At 33.7% G+C, this 17,544-nt stretch overlaps 1 protein-coding gene across 1 annotated transcript in view; it reads left to right on the forward strand.

The window, feature by feature from the left end:
* Positions 1 to 1,236: 1,236 nt before the first annotated feature.
* LOC129807377 (uncharacterized) overlaps positions 1,237 to 17,544 on the forward strand; it is a 41,794-nt gene continuing 25,486 nt past the window's right edge. Inside the window, exons 1-2 of the mRNA XM_055856595.1 lie at positions 1,237 to 1,935; positions 4,463 to 4,579. Coding sequence (XP_055712570.1) covers positions 1,739 to 1,935; positions 4,463 to 4,579 — 314 coding nt within the window. The 5' untranslated portion in view covers positions 1,237 to 1,738. The remainder of the gene's footprint in view (positions 1,936 to 4,462; positions 4,580 to 17,544) is intronic.

The raw sequence follows: 17,544 nt of genomic DNA on the forward strand, positions 1-17,544 counted from the left end.
TTGTGTATTTCTTTCCCAAACTTTCGCACTCTTCTTTTTTTTTAGATTATCACAATAAATTCAATTAGGATTTGATTGTGATAGAGGCATGTAACTCAAATTTAAAATTTCTCATTTCAATATTTTTTTTAAAGAAAAGTTGTAATAGAACTGTGCCAAATTTGGAACAGTTTACAATATCGGACATTTCATTTGTTTCTCAAAATGCCATATTTTTTCAATTTCTAAGTAGTTTAAATAAAATATTAAAGAAGCAATAAGGACACCTCCACGAACGAAACGGCGTGGAAAAAACCTTAAAAGAGTTCCGGAAGAGGAAGTGTTTGCGACAAACTAGATGTCCAAGATGTCCGATAAATAGTACATAAAGCTATAGCTATACTTTTATTCAATGTTAAATGTAATAAGAATAATTATAGAGAAGAAAAAATGATAAATTACTTTTCAAGATTCCAATCAAAACTCCTGAAAATAACGTAACAAAAAAATGAACCAGTATTCAAAGTTAAACCTATGGAGCTAATGTGCAGCATGTCCGAAATTTGGCACAGTTTCCCTAAAACGGGCTTCAGATTGGAAGTTCAGCACAGTTCCTAAATCTCATGTGAATCATTAGCGTCATTCTTTTTTGAAGTAGTCATATGGCTAAACCTTAGGTCTGCAGTCCGTATGAATTAATTTGACATTTTTATATAATTTGAAAGGTTTTTCTGATCTATATTGTATAATATTATGCTGTGATCAAAATAGAATATTTAACTTACAAAAAATGTTTATTCCTCCAACAATTTAATTGCAATCATAAGGAAATAATTTAGAATATAAAATTTCGATCAAATTTAGAAATATAGAAACTAATCCTAGTCTGTGTAAGAACTTTCCACGAGAATGCAATATTTTTTTTATTAGAAAAGCTTTTAATTCTTGAATTCTTGGGGCATTTCGCATGGGAAATTCATTGCAATATTTCAGCATTTCTTCGAGTTCTGGCACAATCAATAAATGAGAGAAGAAGAAACTTGGGAAAATTGGCGCCAAAAATAATTTTCTGGACACGCGACTCTATTTGTTGGAAAGTTTAGCAAAAATAATTGATGAAGAAGGGGCATTTGAAATAAATATTAGTGGCATTTTGAGAGACACCCCATAATTGAGTGTTGTGCAACGATATTTGGTGGAACACCTTGTGCGACTTTTGAATATTTCATCCAACGATCGAAGCACTTGGTGGATACCTGAGAATTGACTTGGAGCTCAGTCGCGGTGGAGCAGCCAACGAAGAAAGAGTGGCAAAGTGCAATAGTTATTGAACTAGAGTTAGAGATTTAAACGGTGATTGTAGATAAAAATAATAAACAACAAAAAGTGTTGAGAATTTGCAGGAAATTCTAGAGCAAGAGAGATCTGTTAGTGTGATCCAGTGCCAATAAAGTGTCTCAGTGAAGAGGTTCGTTTTAGTCAGTTGAAAGAGAATCCCACAGAAAGGTCAATATTGGAAATCAATGAGAAAGTTTTTGTATACAATTACTGTCGTGTGATAAAAGTGCTTTTTGACAAGGCGCCCCTTTTGGTTGGAGCAATTGACCGAAATCAATAATTTATAAAAGTTAGAAAATTGTGAGGAAAAGTGATGAATTAGTGATTTTTCTAAAAACTCTAGTCACGATTGTGTAGACACAGCCCAGTGAGAGACTCTTTGTTTGGGATTTTGGTCAGAGAATGTGAAGAAGTGCGGAAGATGTCTCGCTGGAGCAAAAGCGTGAAATTTTTATGTCTCCTCCTCTGCGGTGGATTCACCTTTCTCACAACAACTGCACGTGCCAAACCCACTTTGTCCTTTCAACTGCCACCCTCCCTGACTAACCTGGCCCCATTTCCGGGCATCTCACGCTTCGTGGAACGCAGAATCCAGAATGATCAGATGAAGACTTACACGTAAATGTCCAACAAGATTTCCTAGACTAGACGAGCGATCCCCAAGAAGCATTGTCGAATAAAAATTTAAAAAAAAGTCTTATAATCGACCTTTAAAAGACTTATACGGTCTTCAGACCTAAGACTCATCCATGGCTTACCTGATCTATACCATTCAAAGTTTTACGGAAAAATTTAACTCAGAATTGGATTATTAAGGACAAATGATCAGTTAAGTTCTTATAAACTAATAAAATTGATTACAATTTAAGATTTTTAGACCTTCTGAAACTGGGTTAAACCTCTAGTATAAGTGCATTGAGACTGATCAGAATCGTCAATTTTGACCAAAGAGCTTCTTCTATATAATCTTTACCAGATTTCGTTGTATTTTTGTTAAAATTAACAAGTTTCTGGACATGAAAACCTATCAAATACCTTTTTTTAACACATTATAAATTACCATTGAATGGTTTTTTCACTATAGACACGCCACTTAAAAGCCACTCATTTTGAGTTTAAATCTTTAGGAACGTCTTCAAGACCATTAACAGTATTTTTTGCTTGTCGATAAGCCCTCAATATTCATAGAGATGATGCTGTAAGCTTGCCCTAAAAAGAACCTTTCAGTGCCGAGTTGACTACATAAAGGTGTGCAAGAACCGTTTGAAACCGAACAAACGTCAAATGAACCTTTTACGTCAATGGTCAAAACGCTACCAGAACAAACTTATTTTGATGTTTATTCGGTTTCAAACGGTTCTTACACACATCTGACGTAAACACTTTCACCACTACAATTAGCAGGATTATGTGCTGGACACACCCACATCTTAAGCTTATAAAATTTTACTATGTTAAAAAAAATCAAGAAAAAAAGGCTTGCACTTAGGATAAGGTACGGGTGACTTTGCACTTTTTAATAAATAATAAAAAATCAACAATTTCTGATAATAAACGACAATGAAGATCTTCACATATAAGGGTAAAAAGCACGTGATCTACAAGATGACATGGTCGCCATCTTGATTAGACGTTTCTGTCCGCCATTGGAACTAACTGTCAAAACCTAAAATTTGTCTTATTGGGCTGAAATTTTAGTGTGTTATAGCTCATGTAAACACCTTTATAAATTTATTATCAAAATAATGAGTAGACTACATTCCTATCAGTTTCCAACTAAGACGTTTCTCGGCTTAAGTCGTAAGTCTGTCTAGGGCATTACAGTTTTGTCGTTATTTAAAGTTCAGATGTGTTACTAACAATACACATACGCAAATTACTTTATAGGGTTCTAATATCAATTTTAGAAATTGTTTTAAATTAGTCTAGACTGAAAGACAAGGTTTATAAGCATTTCAAAAGTTTGTCAAAACTATGAAAAAACATCAATATTACAAGATTTAATATCAAAAGTAGCTTTCAAATAAAACTTCTGTCAAATATTTTTTCTTCTTCCAATTGTTGTGATTGTCTGACGTCTGTCTCATTAGAAATCAAATACTGTAAAATGAAACAGGTTATTCTAATTAAATAAAATAAAATATCAAAAATTCCAAGAAAAAAACCTGTCAAATATCTTGTTCTTTTTCTAATTTACATTGCAAATGTCTATCGGTCTAACGTCTGTCAAATTACAAATTAATTATGTCAAACAGAGCAGGTCGTTCTATTTGAATTAAATGAAATGAATTAAAGGAAAATATTTTGAAAATATCAAAAAATAGCTTTCAAATCAAACTTCTGTCAAATATTCTTCTTCTTTTTATAGTTTACGTTATGGGCTGTCTGACTTCTGTCAAATTATATTGTAGAAGTCTGACATTTGTCAACAAATTATCAAGAAATTGTTTAAAATATCAAAATTGGTTAAACAAAACATCCGTCAAAAAACCTTCTTCTTCAATTGTAGTTGTGTGACGTATGTAAATTTACAGTAAACTAATAATTAGATTGTCATGAAATTGCTGCACATCGCCTGAAGATTATCAAATAGAACAATTTGTTTTATTCGACGTAAGTAAGACTTTTACTTTTCAAGATTCCAATAAGGTATTTTTTTCATCAATTCTACACGGTCATTTTTGAGCCAAAGCAAATATTGAGTCATACTTTCCACGTCAAATGACTAAGAAAAATTGTAGAATGATTTATTAAATATCCTACCGGTAGACATCAATATCAGAAACTTTATAAATATTGGCATACGTCTCTGTTATATTGGATGGGAGAACAAAATGCATCTTGGTCAGAATTTAAAGGCCTTTCCAAATCTACCATTTGGGTCATGATCGGTTCAGTTATCAAGCAGTAATTTCAAAACGAAAATCATAAGTTAAAATGAACGGTTAAGCGGCCATCTTGATTGAAAATAGTCTATCATGTGTCATGTCCCAAATTAATTAATTCTACAAGACAGAATTGAAAAGATGCTTCTTGGGGATCGCGACCGTCTCATGATCTACATCCGCTCGCGATCGCGACTCTCACCACCATCACTCGATAATCAATATATGGCTTTTCTCTTCTTTTCTCGCGCATCTTCCAGTGGTCTTCGGCAGAAGAACGACTCTCTCATGATGATCTACCACCATGATCTGACGATCGCCGTCGTGGAATTGGGACCAGAGAAGAGCCTCTTGGGTTGTGAATTGATAGAAATAAAGTAAGTGATCGTGCACACACAAATACCATGTCACAAATTAAGGCAAAACTCTCAATGATTCAGTACAGCACACGATTTCTTTTCTCACTTTTTTTTGCTTCACCGTCTCAATGCTTCTTCTTTGACATCGGTGACAAATTTTTCAAGTAGTGCAGAAAAATTGACCAATGTGGAACCAGAGTTGTTCATATTTACAAAATTCTGTGCTAGTTTTGAGATTAAATATTCGTTAATTGATCAAAAAATTTCGTGTTTGAAAAGATTGAAAAGAAAAAGGGACTTTGTGCTTAACGATCTTTTTCAAAACTTCAAAACAGTGTCAAATATGACAGGTGCAAAACGTCAAATTCAAAATTAACTTCGTATCCTCAAAATTCAGAGATTTTAGGTTAGGCTCAACAAAATTTCAGATAAAAATATATATATGCCCCTTGATTTCTACAATGTTTCCCTAATGCCATAGATATGTGCCATTTCTTTGAATAAATTAAGTGACTTTCAAACGACACTTCAATGCATTAACATTTTACTATTTACTAACGAGGAAATTGCGCTTAAAGAATTTATATCGATCAGACTGTATGGCTAGAGATAACTTTGCACTTGTGAGAAATTTATCAAGGAGACCTTTCACTATTGAACTTTTTCCATAATTCATGAAGACTTTCGCGCGCAAAATCTCCCATCTATCCAATTTGCAGCTCTATCGAACAGGTTCAACGCAGGCGTCTCTCTTACAAAAGACTTCAACTTGGAAGCTAGCACAACCCGTAAAAAGTGCTCATTATCGCACATGGTACAATGTGAAAAATTCTAATCACGTGTCATGATAAAATTCAAGACAGGCAGTGCAAAAGTGGTGTAAAACTTTAGTTTCCGAATAGGCTAGTTTATTGCGCCGATTGACTGGTTTAACAGCTTCAACATTTGCGGAGATGTTAGGCAAAATGCACAGCAAAACATATTGCCGAAGAAGTTGTCTCTGATGGAGAAAAAAGGGAAAATACAAATCGTTTAACCAGCGTGTGTCATTATAAAATAGAAACAGGAATGAGAAAATTAACCAGTGATTTAATTAGGAAGGTGAGAGATATGCTGATCATGTAAAAGAAATCACATTAAGCATGATGATAGTGGCGCGAAAAGGGGACAATATTTTGCATAAGCCCCTATAAAAATAATCACGCGCCATATCGCAGATGCTCCGCAGGTTATGTATGGATTTGTCCTATCTTTCTCTGTCATATGGTACAGAAATATCCCTACGAAATCTAAAGGAATTCCCAAGAATATTCCTCCACTGAAATGACAGGAAAATTTGTAGGAAAATACATCGAATTAAACGTTCAGAGGAAAAGAAGCCTATCGTATGTGCATATCCTATTTAAATAGCCCATTTCTGCTCTGAGCGACAGAAATATGATCCATCGGTTCATAAGATAGATCATTATCGTTAATCTATTGTTCTTACTAGTGGTCGCTAAAGTTTTGGATTTAAAAAAAGGTAATAATCGTAATAATGCAGAAAAGTAATGCTTGGACCAAGGGCATGACATTTAACCGTAATGATCGAAACCAAAAAAATGAGTAAATTAGTTTTTTTTCTATTGTAAAGTGAATTTGACAATCAGAAAATGAAAAGCAAGTTTTTATTGAATACTTTACCAAAAAAAAACCCTAAATTGTATAACAACGTAGCTTTCGAGATATTTCGTAAAATTCGTGCAAAAACAGATAAATTTACACTAAAAATGGTCTCATTAATTTGTCAAAGCTAATGTCACCCTGCTCCTCTGGTTAAGACTAAAGACGGATACATTTAAGCACTCCAAACGAATTATCCGATCTTCTGATAAGTCGTCAAAGATAGTGTGACCTGGCGTTGTTCAACAAACGCAACATCCTCCCTATTGGACAATTTTAACCGCTTCCGGTCAATATCTTAATTTAAATAAACTTATGGCCTCTACACACTTAGAGAAATTTACGTTCATATTGAACAGTTTTTCCTACATAAGTATAGGGAATTTGCTTCAATATGGACATAAATTTCATTAGTGTGTAGATGTCATTGGAGTGGAAATAATCTTTCCGTCAACATCCCAGCAAAACTTCATTCTGCAATTCCGCAATTTTTCTTCTTCTTCCTTTTTTAACGGCCATCATTCAAAAACCGCACTAGCGATTGCAACGGCAAATAACCAAAGCTATCAAAATTTGTCTCGAGTAAGCGAAGTCTCACACCCGTTACCTAATGGCTGCTTCACGGACGGTTATTTCAAATCTCAAAATTTTATTGCAAAAATTGACGAAAATATACTTAATGAAATGAAAAGAATAATTTTTTCACAAATAATAAATAATTTTAAAGGCCTCAGCTGAAAATCACATCGTAAATTTTTTTTGTTCTCAAGAAAACTCTTGGACAATTTATCAAAAAATGCGGAATTTTCGGTCGGGAGTATGTTTAATACTGCTATTTAATCCTTCTCTATAGACAGCATACCATCGCAGTATTTATATTATATATATAAAATATATTATGAAAATCCTGATTATAAATTCTACCAAGTTGATAAATAATTTCGGAGAAAATATTCCAAGTCCATTTTGACAGAACGACATCTTGAGGAAAGTGCCGAAAATTCATAAAATTTTCTGTAGAAATTCTGCAGAAAATTCTGCAGAATTTTCATACAACGATCGGATCCACCTTCAGAACAAAATTCTGCAGAAATTCTGCAGAATTTTCGGCAGTTACAGTTTCAAATCTGACGAATTTCTGCAGAATTCTGCAGAATTTGCCGGGTGGGATTAATCTACATGTCTATCTTATTCGACATTTTTTTAATTTTAACGGTACAGCCAGAGGAAATCGGCAGACTTTCGACAGAATCTCTGCCAGACAGACAAAATCTGCATTGACTCATGCACATTTTGTAATGAACCAAAAACACGGATTTTAGGGTTATACACAGTTTAAATATATCATTTCTCGATTTTCTACGCATAACTTAGCTCTGCTAAATTCTTAATAAGTATGCAAATAATAATATCAGCAAAAATTACTCTATTGAACTTTACAAATATATTTGATTAAAAAAGATTATCTTTCAAGAAAGTAACTGGAAGGTCTAGACTGGTAATAATCTACAAAAAATCATCAGTTTATGCACCAAAATTCGGTAGATGTAATATTCGTTCGAAAGGATACAGATTTTTCAGCACAACTTCCGTTAAGATGTTGATTTTTTCGGCAGTAATCTACAAAGTTTTCTGTCGAATTTGTTTGATGAAGTTACCAAAATGTCAAAAATGATTAACCCTTTAAGGACCAGAAGGTAAAAAATTGAGGGTCGCAGAAAAAAATCATTTTTTCTAACTTTTTAGATCAAAATACAGCGAACGCCGTAGGAAAAGTTACATTTTTGGGTCATGGGTGACCCAATCGTCCTTAAAGGGTTAAATGAAACATTGTTTTGCTGTTAACTTCACACAGGTAAAAATAAAAGGATCATATTCATCCATATTTTATTCTTTTCAAAAGATAGATCAAGTTTGAAATTTTGAATGCACACTTATCACGATAGAACATATTTTATCATAAACTTTTTATTCATAACATATTTCTCCCATATGAGCGAACACCAAAAATTACTTTTTATTGTTTTTATTCGTTCTATTTATTTTTAATTAATATTTTATTAAGTTTTTGTTTTGCAAGACATTATTTAAAAATTAAAGTGTCATAGAAAAGTTTAGTACACGCCTGCCTGAGCTAAATGTGCTAAATATTTTAGTCAACCATCAATATTTTCTTTTAACTGTTATTCGTATTTGTTCATAATTAATATTAGTACACGAGATAATTTAGATCAGCTATGTACTAAATCTATTCCGTTTATTATGTAGTTTTTTATTAAACGTCAAGAAATCGGCACTTGTCGAAAAATCCACGGTGATTTTTTTTGTGTTCACCAAAGCATCATATTTCAAATAAGATGCAGAATTGCCAAATACAATCCTATTTTCTTGCCCTAAAAGGCTAAGCTAATAGTGAGAAAAAATTCAGCTCTCGATATTCAGTTGACAGCTGTCAAACAAAAAAGAGAATATCACAAAATCACCCTTGTCGCATGGATTTTATTTGTCATTTTCAATCGCAAACACCCGAATATAGGAGAGCGGAGAGCCCAGTGTATAGATACAAATCCATTCAGAAGATATTTTTGACAGCTGTCATGCGGATAACGAAGTGCTGAGTATAAATTGGTTTGAAATATTTCTTAAGACTCCTTTTTTCTGCTTTTTAAGACTTATTTATTTAGGAATCTTTACTATAGATTTCAAGATCCCGAAAGGAATATTTTCATTTTTTTTTTCAGAATAATACTTAAGTGGAATTTACGGGACTTTCCGTAGACATTTCCGTCAGATATATGTAAATTTCTATCTCATTCCAATTGATGCAGAACACTTTTTATAGGGAAATGAAATTATTTAAATTTCCCGTTTGTGCAAAACACATCGTGCGGGTCTTAGCTTTTCCCATGACGTATACAATGTTTAAAAGCAATAACATTCGCAACGTTAGCAAACACAAGTACTACTTGTAAGTGTTAAATTTAGTGAATATTTGCAATTCGTCACTTGTTGTTTTTTCCTTGCTTGTGATTGCCTCATAACATACTTTCCAATTGATTTTCAACCATTTCTCCGCAGCCTATTTTTGGCGCCAAAAACAATAATTCCATTGAGAAAATGAAAGCACTTCCACAAAAGATCATCCAAGAAAGGAAAATCTTCCGTTAAGGTGATAAAAAAGCATTTTGTTGCATCATTCACAGTGTCAATCATTCAAAATGTTTCTTTTCATCGTCTATGTCGAATGACTTGAAAAATTAATCTTCGGTATAAAGTCTAGCCGCAACGTTTGTAGGGGTTTTCAAGCTGTGATTGAACTGTTTACATTTTGCTTAAGAATGAATGAATGAAAAAATTGCAATAAACTAAAATTAAATGATGCATAAAGTGTAAATAATTCAATATGTATTTACTATTGGTAAAATATTGCTAAACACGTCAAGCAATAACTTGATAAATAAAAAAAACATAAATTAATTTAATAAAAAGCTAATCTTGTGAGAAAGAAAGTACTTTTAAAGTCAAGATCATTAACAATGCCTTCCCCTATTTGTTTTGAAATCAAAACTTTTCTTTATTGCAATAATTTATGCAAATAATTAATGCTTTCCTGGTGATATAACATTTTAGTTATCAACTGCATTTATTGTCATTTCAAAAACGCTATTTTTACGCAAGACCTCGATGATTAAAATCATGCTGAGCAGCGTTGGTGGGCTTAATGCGTTTATGATTCAGAAATAATCGACTCATGAAATTGTGTAAATGCCACAGAAGAAACTTCACCAACTATCTAAAAGAGTTATTTAAAAAATAGAAATATTTGCACAGCAATAATTAAAGTAATTAATGGTATTTTGAGTCGTTTGTAAGAGTATATTTTATATAAATTTAGTAACTGATGAAGCTCTCAAATTGAGATCATTTATTCGATTCACATAACATTTAATCTTAAAATGTCATATTCTTAGCAAACTCGTTTTCACTAGAATGGCTAGATATTGAGAAAAAAATGCACGTTATCTAGTTTCTAATTGTAGTTTCGAGCACAAGTTATTGAACTAAATTTTAATTAAAAAGACATATAAAATAAATATTAAACATTTTTCGCATTCCTTCATATAATTTGCATGTAATTTTTCTTGTACTAAAAAAAAACTATTACCAACATTTTAAAAATATGTATGAAATCGAAATTAGAGCGGTTTAAAATTTACTGTTTCAATTTAGAATATTAAGCAAACACTTCAAAGTGTTCACACGAGATGATTTAGATTAAAAAAAATCCAATTTCACAGAAAAGTTTAGTACATGCTTGAGCTAAATGTACTAAATATTTAGATCACCCGCCGACATTTTTTTAACTAAGATTCATGAGTATTAATTATCTATAATACTTCATGTATTTTACACAGTGTAATTTAGATCATCTATGTACTAAATCTATTAATTCCCTCCAAAAACAGGAAATAAAGACTGCAGTAGATTGGTCACTACATTTGTATGAGCGATATGCAATATTTTACTAACAAATATTTTCGTTTTTTACAAAAACTAAATGTTCCAGTAGAATAGATTTCTTTCCTTTAATAGATTTTAGTTTTTCAATATTTAATTTAAAATTTGAAATATCACATAAAAGTTTAGTACATGCCTGAGCTTAATGTACTAAATATTTAAATCACTCATATATATTTTCTTTTAGCTAAAATTTGACTTTATTGATAAAATTAGTATTATTCATATATTTGACACGCGGTAATTCAAATCAGTTCTGTACTAAATCTATTTCGCCATATCGAAAAAAATAGCGGAAGGCTGTAGCGGATTGGGCAGGTAGATGGTTAAATTTGTCAGTATATATATTTTAATTCAAGGGTTAATGCATTTCAAGTGCATGAAAATAGATAAAAGTAGTATATATTGAGCAAGTCGGCGTAGATGACGTCACGCGCTGACGTCATCATCGAGCAAGTCGGCGTGACGTCATCCGGTGATGACGTCATATTTATGATGACGTCACCCATATATGATGACGTCACATATTTTCTGACGTCACACCCTGGAGGCATGACGCAATATTTTGGGGTGACGTCACACCCCCACCCCCTGGGAGGCTGACGTCACAGGGCGGAAATTTAAATTTGATTTTTCTGTTGGTATACGAGCGCCACCTTTGATTGTGAAATTGAAATTTTGACCGCCATTTTGAATTTTGGCCGCCATTTTGAATTCCCATCAGCCATTTTTATTTTTATTCGCCATTTTTTTATTACCGACCGCTGCTCTTATTTTCTATGCGCGCGCCCTCTGTTATTCCTATTATTAACTATTTCCGTAATATTTTTTTCGCGACGTGAAAATTTTTTGGCCGAGACCTAGGATTGAACCGACAGATACTTAAAGTCTTAAACGTAATGTGTACCACTGCTTAGACCACTCGGCCACGGTGGCATGTTGATGGGCTTCCGCTGAATCGTGAACCGTTGCATCGTCCACAGGCTGACGTCACCCATGCATAGATATCCCATATAGACATTTCCCATGCATGCATACATTTTCATACACATACACATGCCCCGTGGGAATAATTGCGCGCGTCACTTGGCGGGGAAAAACAGTGAGAGAAACAGATCTTGGGTTTCGGGTTTCAGAGTGGCGCGTGGTAACTTCTGGATATATGACCCGTACTTAAGAATGCATCGTATTGCAAAAATGGCATGGAATGTGTCGTATGGAGGCGACTATAAATTAATTGTCGTGGGAATATTTTAATTGCTGTGGGAATTTTTTCTTCCCTTTGAGAGCTATTAAAGGCTTCTTAATAAAGAGGATAAACGTTTTTACAGTGAAAATAAGTGTTTTTCATATAATTTCACATATTTTCGGGAAATTAATTTACTCCACTGCACTTTTAAGGGAGATCTTTCATTGGGATGATCTTTTATCTAAGTTGAATAAAGTCTATTTTGCACCTCTTTATTTTACTTGCCCCATACGTTCTTCGCAATTTTAGTGGTATGATCACCAACCATGCATAGCTATGGAAAAGTATCTTCAAAGGTTGAATATTTTGTAACCCCAAAAAATCGGTTTTGCAGGGTTATATCCTAGCAGTGTGCGCAGAATGGGGTTGGATACAGTTAAAAGTTGCTTCAAACAGCTAGAGGCTGTTTCAATTTAGAGAACTCTTGTGGCAAGGGCTGTCTAATTATGGCAAGAGATTTTAAAATCTAATTCATGTAAATTTTTTCTCTGGAGAATCCTTCTTCTATGTCTACCAAAAATTTCATTTCTGCCCCCCTCTATTTGCAATGTCCGATAAATTTCGCAATGCCTCTTTAGATCATGATGATCCATATGATCCACTGTTCTCACGACTTTTCTTTGTCCATTTTTTGTGAAAAGCATTTCCATACTCTGATCTTGGATCTCAAATATGTGATATAAGCATGCTATACCCAAATTATTTCTGAATATTACAAACTGATGGTTGAATGTACTTTCTTCCATTTCTATGCACTTGTCGCCGGAATGACCGAAATATGATCTTCTGCATCGCTCATGAATTTTATGGGGTGGAGTGAGGCGATTAAAAGAGGAGTGAAAAATCGTCAATGAAAGCAAATTTCATTCTTTGTATATGAATCATTTAATTTTCTTGGCCGCAAGTGAGGAAAGAATGGGAAAAGGTGTTAGGTTTCTGATAACTTTGCAAGAGAAACCCCACCCTCCCCTCTCCAATATTAAATATTTTGAATTTATAATTGATGCTTTTCTTACTATTTGCAATGTGCTTTAAAGAGATCTGAAGAAATTTGCACATGAAACTTATCATAAAGACTTGAGAAACGACAACAAAATAACAAATCTGAAGATGTTTTTCATATAAAATTATTTTTTCTCAAATTATACAGAATGGGGTGAGCATATCACTGATTACTGTGGAGCTGCCGAATGGACTCCTAAAATTTAGTTATGTACGATACTGAAACATTTTACATGTTTTTCACTGATAACTTGTTCCCAAATTATGTTTATCCATGCTAGACTCTTCTTGAAAGTAGGAAAGTGTGAAATCCTCTTCTTTTTATTCATTCATTCATTTTCAACCGCTTATCCCTATTGGGGTCGCGGGCCCATGACATCAAAATTAGTAGCCCACGCTTGTCGATCGTCCGCCACTTCAGGAATATGTTCGGATTCGATCCCAAGGCGTTCCAAAGCAAGATTCTGAATTTTATTCAGCCATCTTGTCCTAGGTCTGCCTCGAGGTCGACGACTTCTCACAATGGCTTGCATAGCTTTTCTGGGGAATCTTTTTTATCCATGCGCTGAACATGTCCATACCATCGAAGTTGTGATCTCTCAACCCGAAGAAGCAGATCCTTGACTCTTAGTTCCTCACGAACGGCCACATTCCTCACTCGATCTCGACGAGTGATTCCCCTTAACCGCCCGAAGGTACCTCATCTCGGCAGCGTGTACTCGCGATCTTATACTTTCGGTCATTACCCAAATCACATGACCATAGGTGAGAATAAACTTATTTTTATGAAATGATCATATTTTTAGTATATTCCCTCTGTGAGCGGATCAAAAGAAAAGCCTCAAGAGGATGTTTAGTAAAAGAATGTCACAGATTTTTGCTTTAGATTCAATATGGAAATTTGGCATGCACTCACTACATCACCACGGAACTATGTCCTCTTTAATTCTCGGGCAAAAATTTGTCCTAGTATTATTGTTGTTAAAATTTTATTTACACCTTTTACACCTTGCACTGAAGAACATCGAAAACTTTATTTGAGTTGCAATTTAGAAATTTCTGTGTACCCGCTACACCGTTTGGAAAATACTTTAGGCAATCGTAAATGTTTTGTTCTGAGATATGAATCGATTTTATTTGTGAAACATGTTATCAGGGTAATGCATAGTCTCTTAAAGTTCAATTATCTGCGATGTTGAATCATCTCACGCCTTTTCAATGATAACTTGTTGCTAGATTGATATGCATTTCTGAGAGACTTTCTCATATAAAATAGAAGATGAAGATCTTTTCTTTTGAATAAATTCTTATCATACTCTTCAGATAAAATTAAGATGGTGGATGTTTAATAAAAATTGAAGCTATTTCTCTTTTACTCTGTTAATATTTTGCAGATTTTACACGTTGACTCAGACAAATTAAACGTGTTTCAGATAGAATGTAAAACCTCGAAGTATGTCAGAATGATAAGTCAGTTGTTTTTTAGGAAAAAAGTTCCCCAAAAGTTTATTGTCTCTATGGAAAAACGTATGAAAAAGTGAATTTTTTGTACCCTCCACTGTAAAAATGCTTTTTCTTCAAATGAAATAGTGAATATGGACTAGTTACTTAAGAGATGCATGGTCTTCTGTAACTCGGCCGCTTGTGATACTGAATCACTTCATGCCTTTTTCATGGACTATTTTTTATCATTTTGATAACCTTTTTGTGAGAAATCTTAGAAAATTAAAACTGAATGCGTCTTCTTTAAGAAAAGACTACTTTGTATGATGGCCTTAGTCAACGAACACCAAAAGAGAATTTTTAAGAGATACTCACTAAAAGAAAGTCACAGATCTGAGTTTTCATTCATAATCAACATTTTCAACCGCTTATCCCTATTGGGGTCGCGTTCCCATAACATCCAGTTTAGCAGCCCACACTTGTTGATCCTCCACCACTTCAGGAATAAGTTCAGCTTCAATCCCAAGGCGCTCCAAGGCAAGATTCTGAATTTGACTCAGCCACCTTGTCCTAGGTTCCCCTCGAGGTCGACGCCTCCTCACAATTGCTTGCCTAGCTTTTTTGGGGTATCTTTTGAGTTTTCATTGATTATGGGGATTTATCTTTGCACTCACTATCACTACAAATCATCTTTGAACTCTATCCACTTAAATTTTTGAAAAAAAAATCATCCTGGTATAAAGAGAGGGTACCAAGATTACCTAGAAAAACAATAAAAAAACACATATCGGAGCAAACTCGATTTAAGTTCAATTTTTGTAATCGTTCCACCTACTCTTTAGAAAAATGCTTTACATGCCATTTTCCTAGACTTTCCTCTGAGATATTAAAAAAAAGTGTATATGCAGCAGAGTGACATGTCCAAACAAGTTTTATCGGATATGAAACAAAGATTTTGCACACTTTGCATTTATCTTGGGAAATTTCGTTGATGTGATCAAAAGATCTTCGAAATCTCAGAGTAATACCGTTTTATAAGAATTTTATCAACTTAAAAAACTTTTATTTTTGGCAGAGATTTAACGTCAAGTAGAAGTGTTGGTGAAAAGGAGGAAGAAAAACAACATTTATCGCGATCGGTTTTTCTCCAGAGATCTTTTCACCGAATGTTGAGTTATGTGCCGTAAGCTACTGGGTGGAATAGCTGCTGTAGAATTTAACCAAAAAGACATGGTCGTCTTCTGTGAAAACGGACCAACTTTAAGAAAATTGCTGGAAGACAAGATGAAAAAGATGATGCCAATATGAATGCTAAACCTTCAACTTGAAGATTGTGTAAAAACCAGTAATCAATATGCCGTGAAAAAAAAAATTTTCAGAGGTATACTGAAGTAAATTTAGGAGTACTAAGACTGAAAAATTCTTATTTCTTAACCAATAATGCATTTAAACCATCGATAAACTATTTTCGCATTTTTCATGAAATTCCATTTATAGCAAGTAAGTCAATAATTTGTAAGACATCAATTTTTTTTATATTTCCCCTTTTTGACTTTAGCTCTTACCTGTGTATAAAATTTTTCTTCTCGACTCTGTTATAAAATTAACTTTGCTTTCCTGACTCTTGCAGAAAACGCATTTTCTTCTTTTTAAACAATTTTATTTCCTCTTAATCATGGCTGATTTTCATATGTATTGACAACTCATTAAGATATTAGCTTTGCATTCAATTCTCTCTCTTTTACGAAAAGTATATTCTTGTAGTCTCAACGTATGGTTCTCGACATAGGGGGCAGTTCCTTGTTTTTGAAGCACATTCTTGACATGCAGCAACGTGCCCGCACGGAATAAAGGCGGTGTTGTATTCATTGTTATAGCAGATTTTGCAAATTTTATTTGGTTGCTCTGCAATGTCATATTCTGCTTCTTCTATACCAGAATCCAAGGTATGATCACCAAAGAATATCTCAAACAAATTGTCAAGTGTATCCTCGTCATTGGTGTTGAAAAATTTTAGCATCAAATGCTTTTTCTCCAAAACACTCATTTCTTTTCCGCTTTTCACTTTTCTGAATATTTTTTCCACCACACCCTTACGTAAAGTCTCATTGTTGCTTACATGAAGAAGCTCGATCATCGCGCCAATTGATCTTTTATGCAAAATTAACTGTACCAAATCAGACTCTGATTTGTCTTTTGCTAAAAGTTCTGCTAATTCTCTCAAGTTGTGAGTACTCATTGCGCTGTAGATTTCTTCTGAGTGATTGATTTTTTAAGATGCCCCGTGTTAAATAATTGCAAAATATTATGCGAAACATTTTTTATTGAAAAAAAAAGAGGGAGGGGATGCAAGAAACTTTTGAGGAGACAAAGCCTGCCACTGATTGTGTGAACACACAAAAAAATTGGTACTTTTAATTATTTCTATGGTATTTCACATAGAAAAGTGTATATCGCCATCAGAATCTCGCTGTATTTCTCGTATATTGCAACATTTGCTCCTCATGATCTCTTTCTGAATCAGCCAGATTTTATTAATTGTATCGAGGCCTAAAATTCAGTTTGTCTTGCCCAAAAATGGGCCACGTCAATGGCAAGCGGTATTCGCATGTTCTTTTTCGACACTCAATTTATGCTTCGTGATGGAAGGATCAGTCACTCCTTGCGGACTGCCCAAGAGCACCGATTTAGTTCCTATTATAACCCTAAAAACTCGTAGAAGTTCCTTTCTTGCTCCCAATCAACCAAATATTCCATAAAGCTATAGATCTTTCTTCTATGCTTTAAAATAATTTATCGTCAGTTTATATTTTCATTTATGTTTGGCTTGATCTACAATTTTCTTACTAGATTCCTCTGCTTCACTCCTCTGGATTTCGCACAACTTTTTAGATGCTGTGACATAATTCATTTAAAATTTCTTCAGTATTAGATTTTGTGTAAATCTTCCCAAATCTTTTCAAGTTCCTCTTTTATGGGGCTACGATCGCAGTGATTTTTCAAATCAGGAAAAACAGTTCATGTCAAAAATAATTTTCAGTCTTAAAGGGTTCATTCAAGAAGGTGCTTTTTGCTTCATGGGACACTTATGTACGATGGCCAAATATAC

The sequence above is a fragment of the Phlebotomus papatasi genome, chromosome 3 (genome assembly GCF_024763615.1).
Source record: "Phlebotomus papatasi isolate M1 chromosome 3, Ppap_2.1, whole genome shotgun sequence".
Classification (NCBI taxonomy): domain Eukaryota; kingdom Metazoa; phylum Arthropoda; class Insecta; order Diptera; family Psychodidae; genus Phlebotomus; species Phlebotomus papatasi.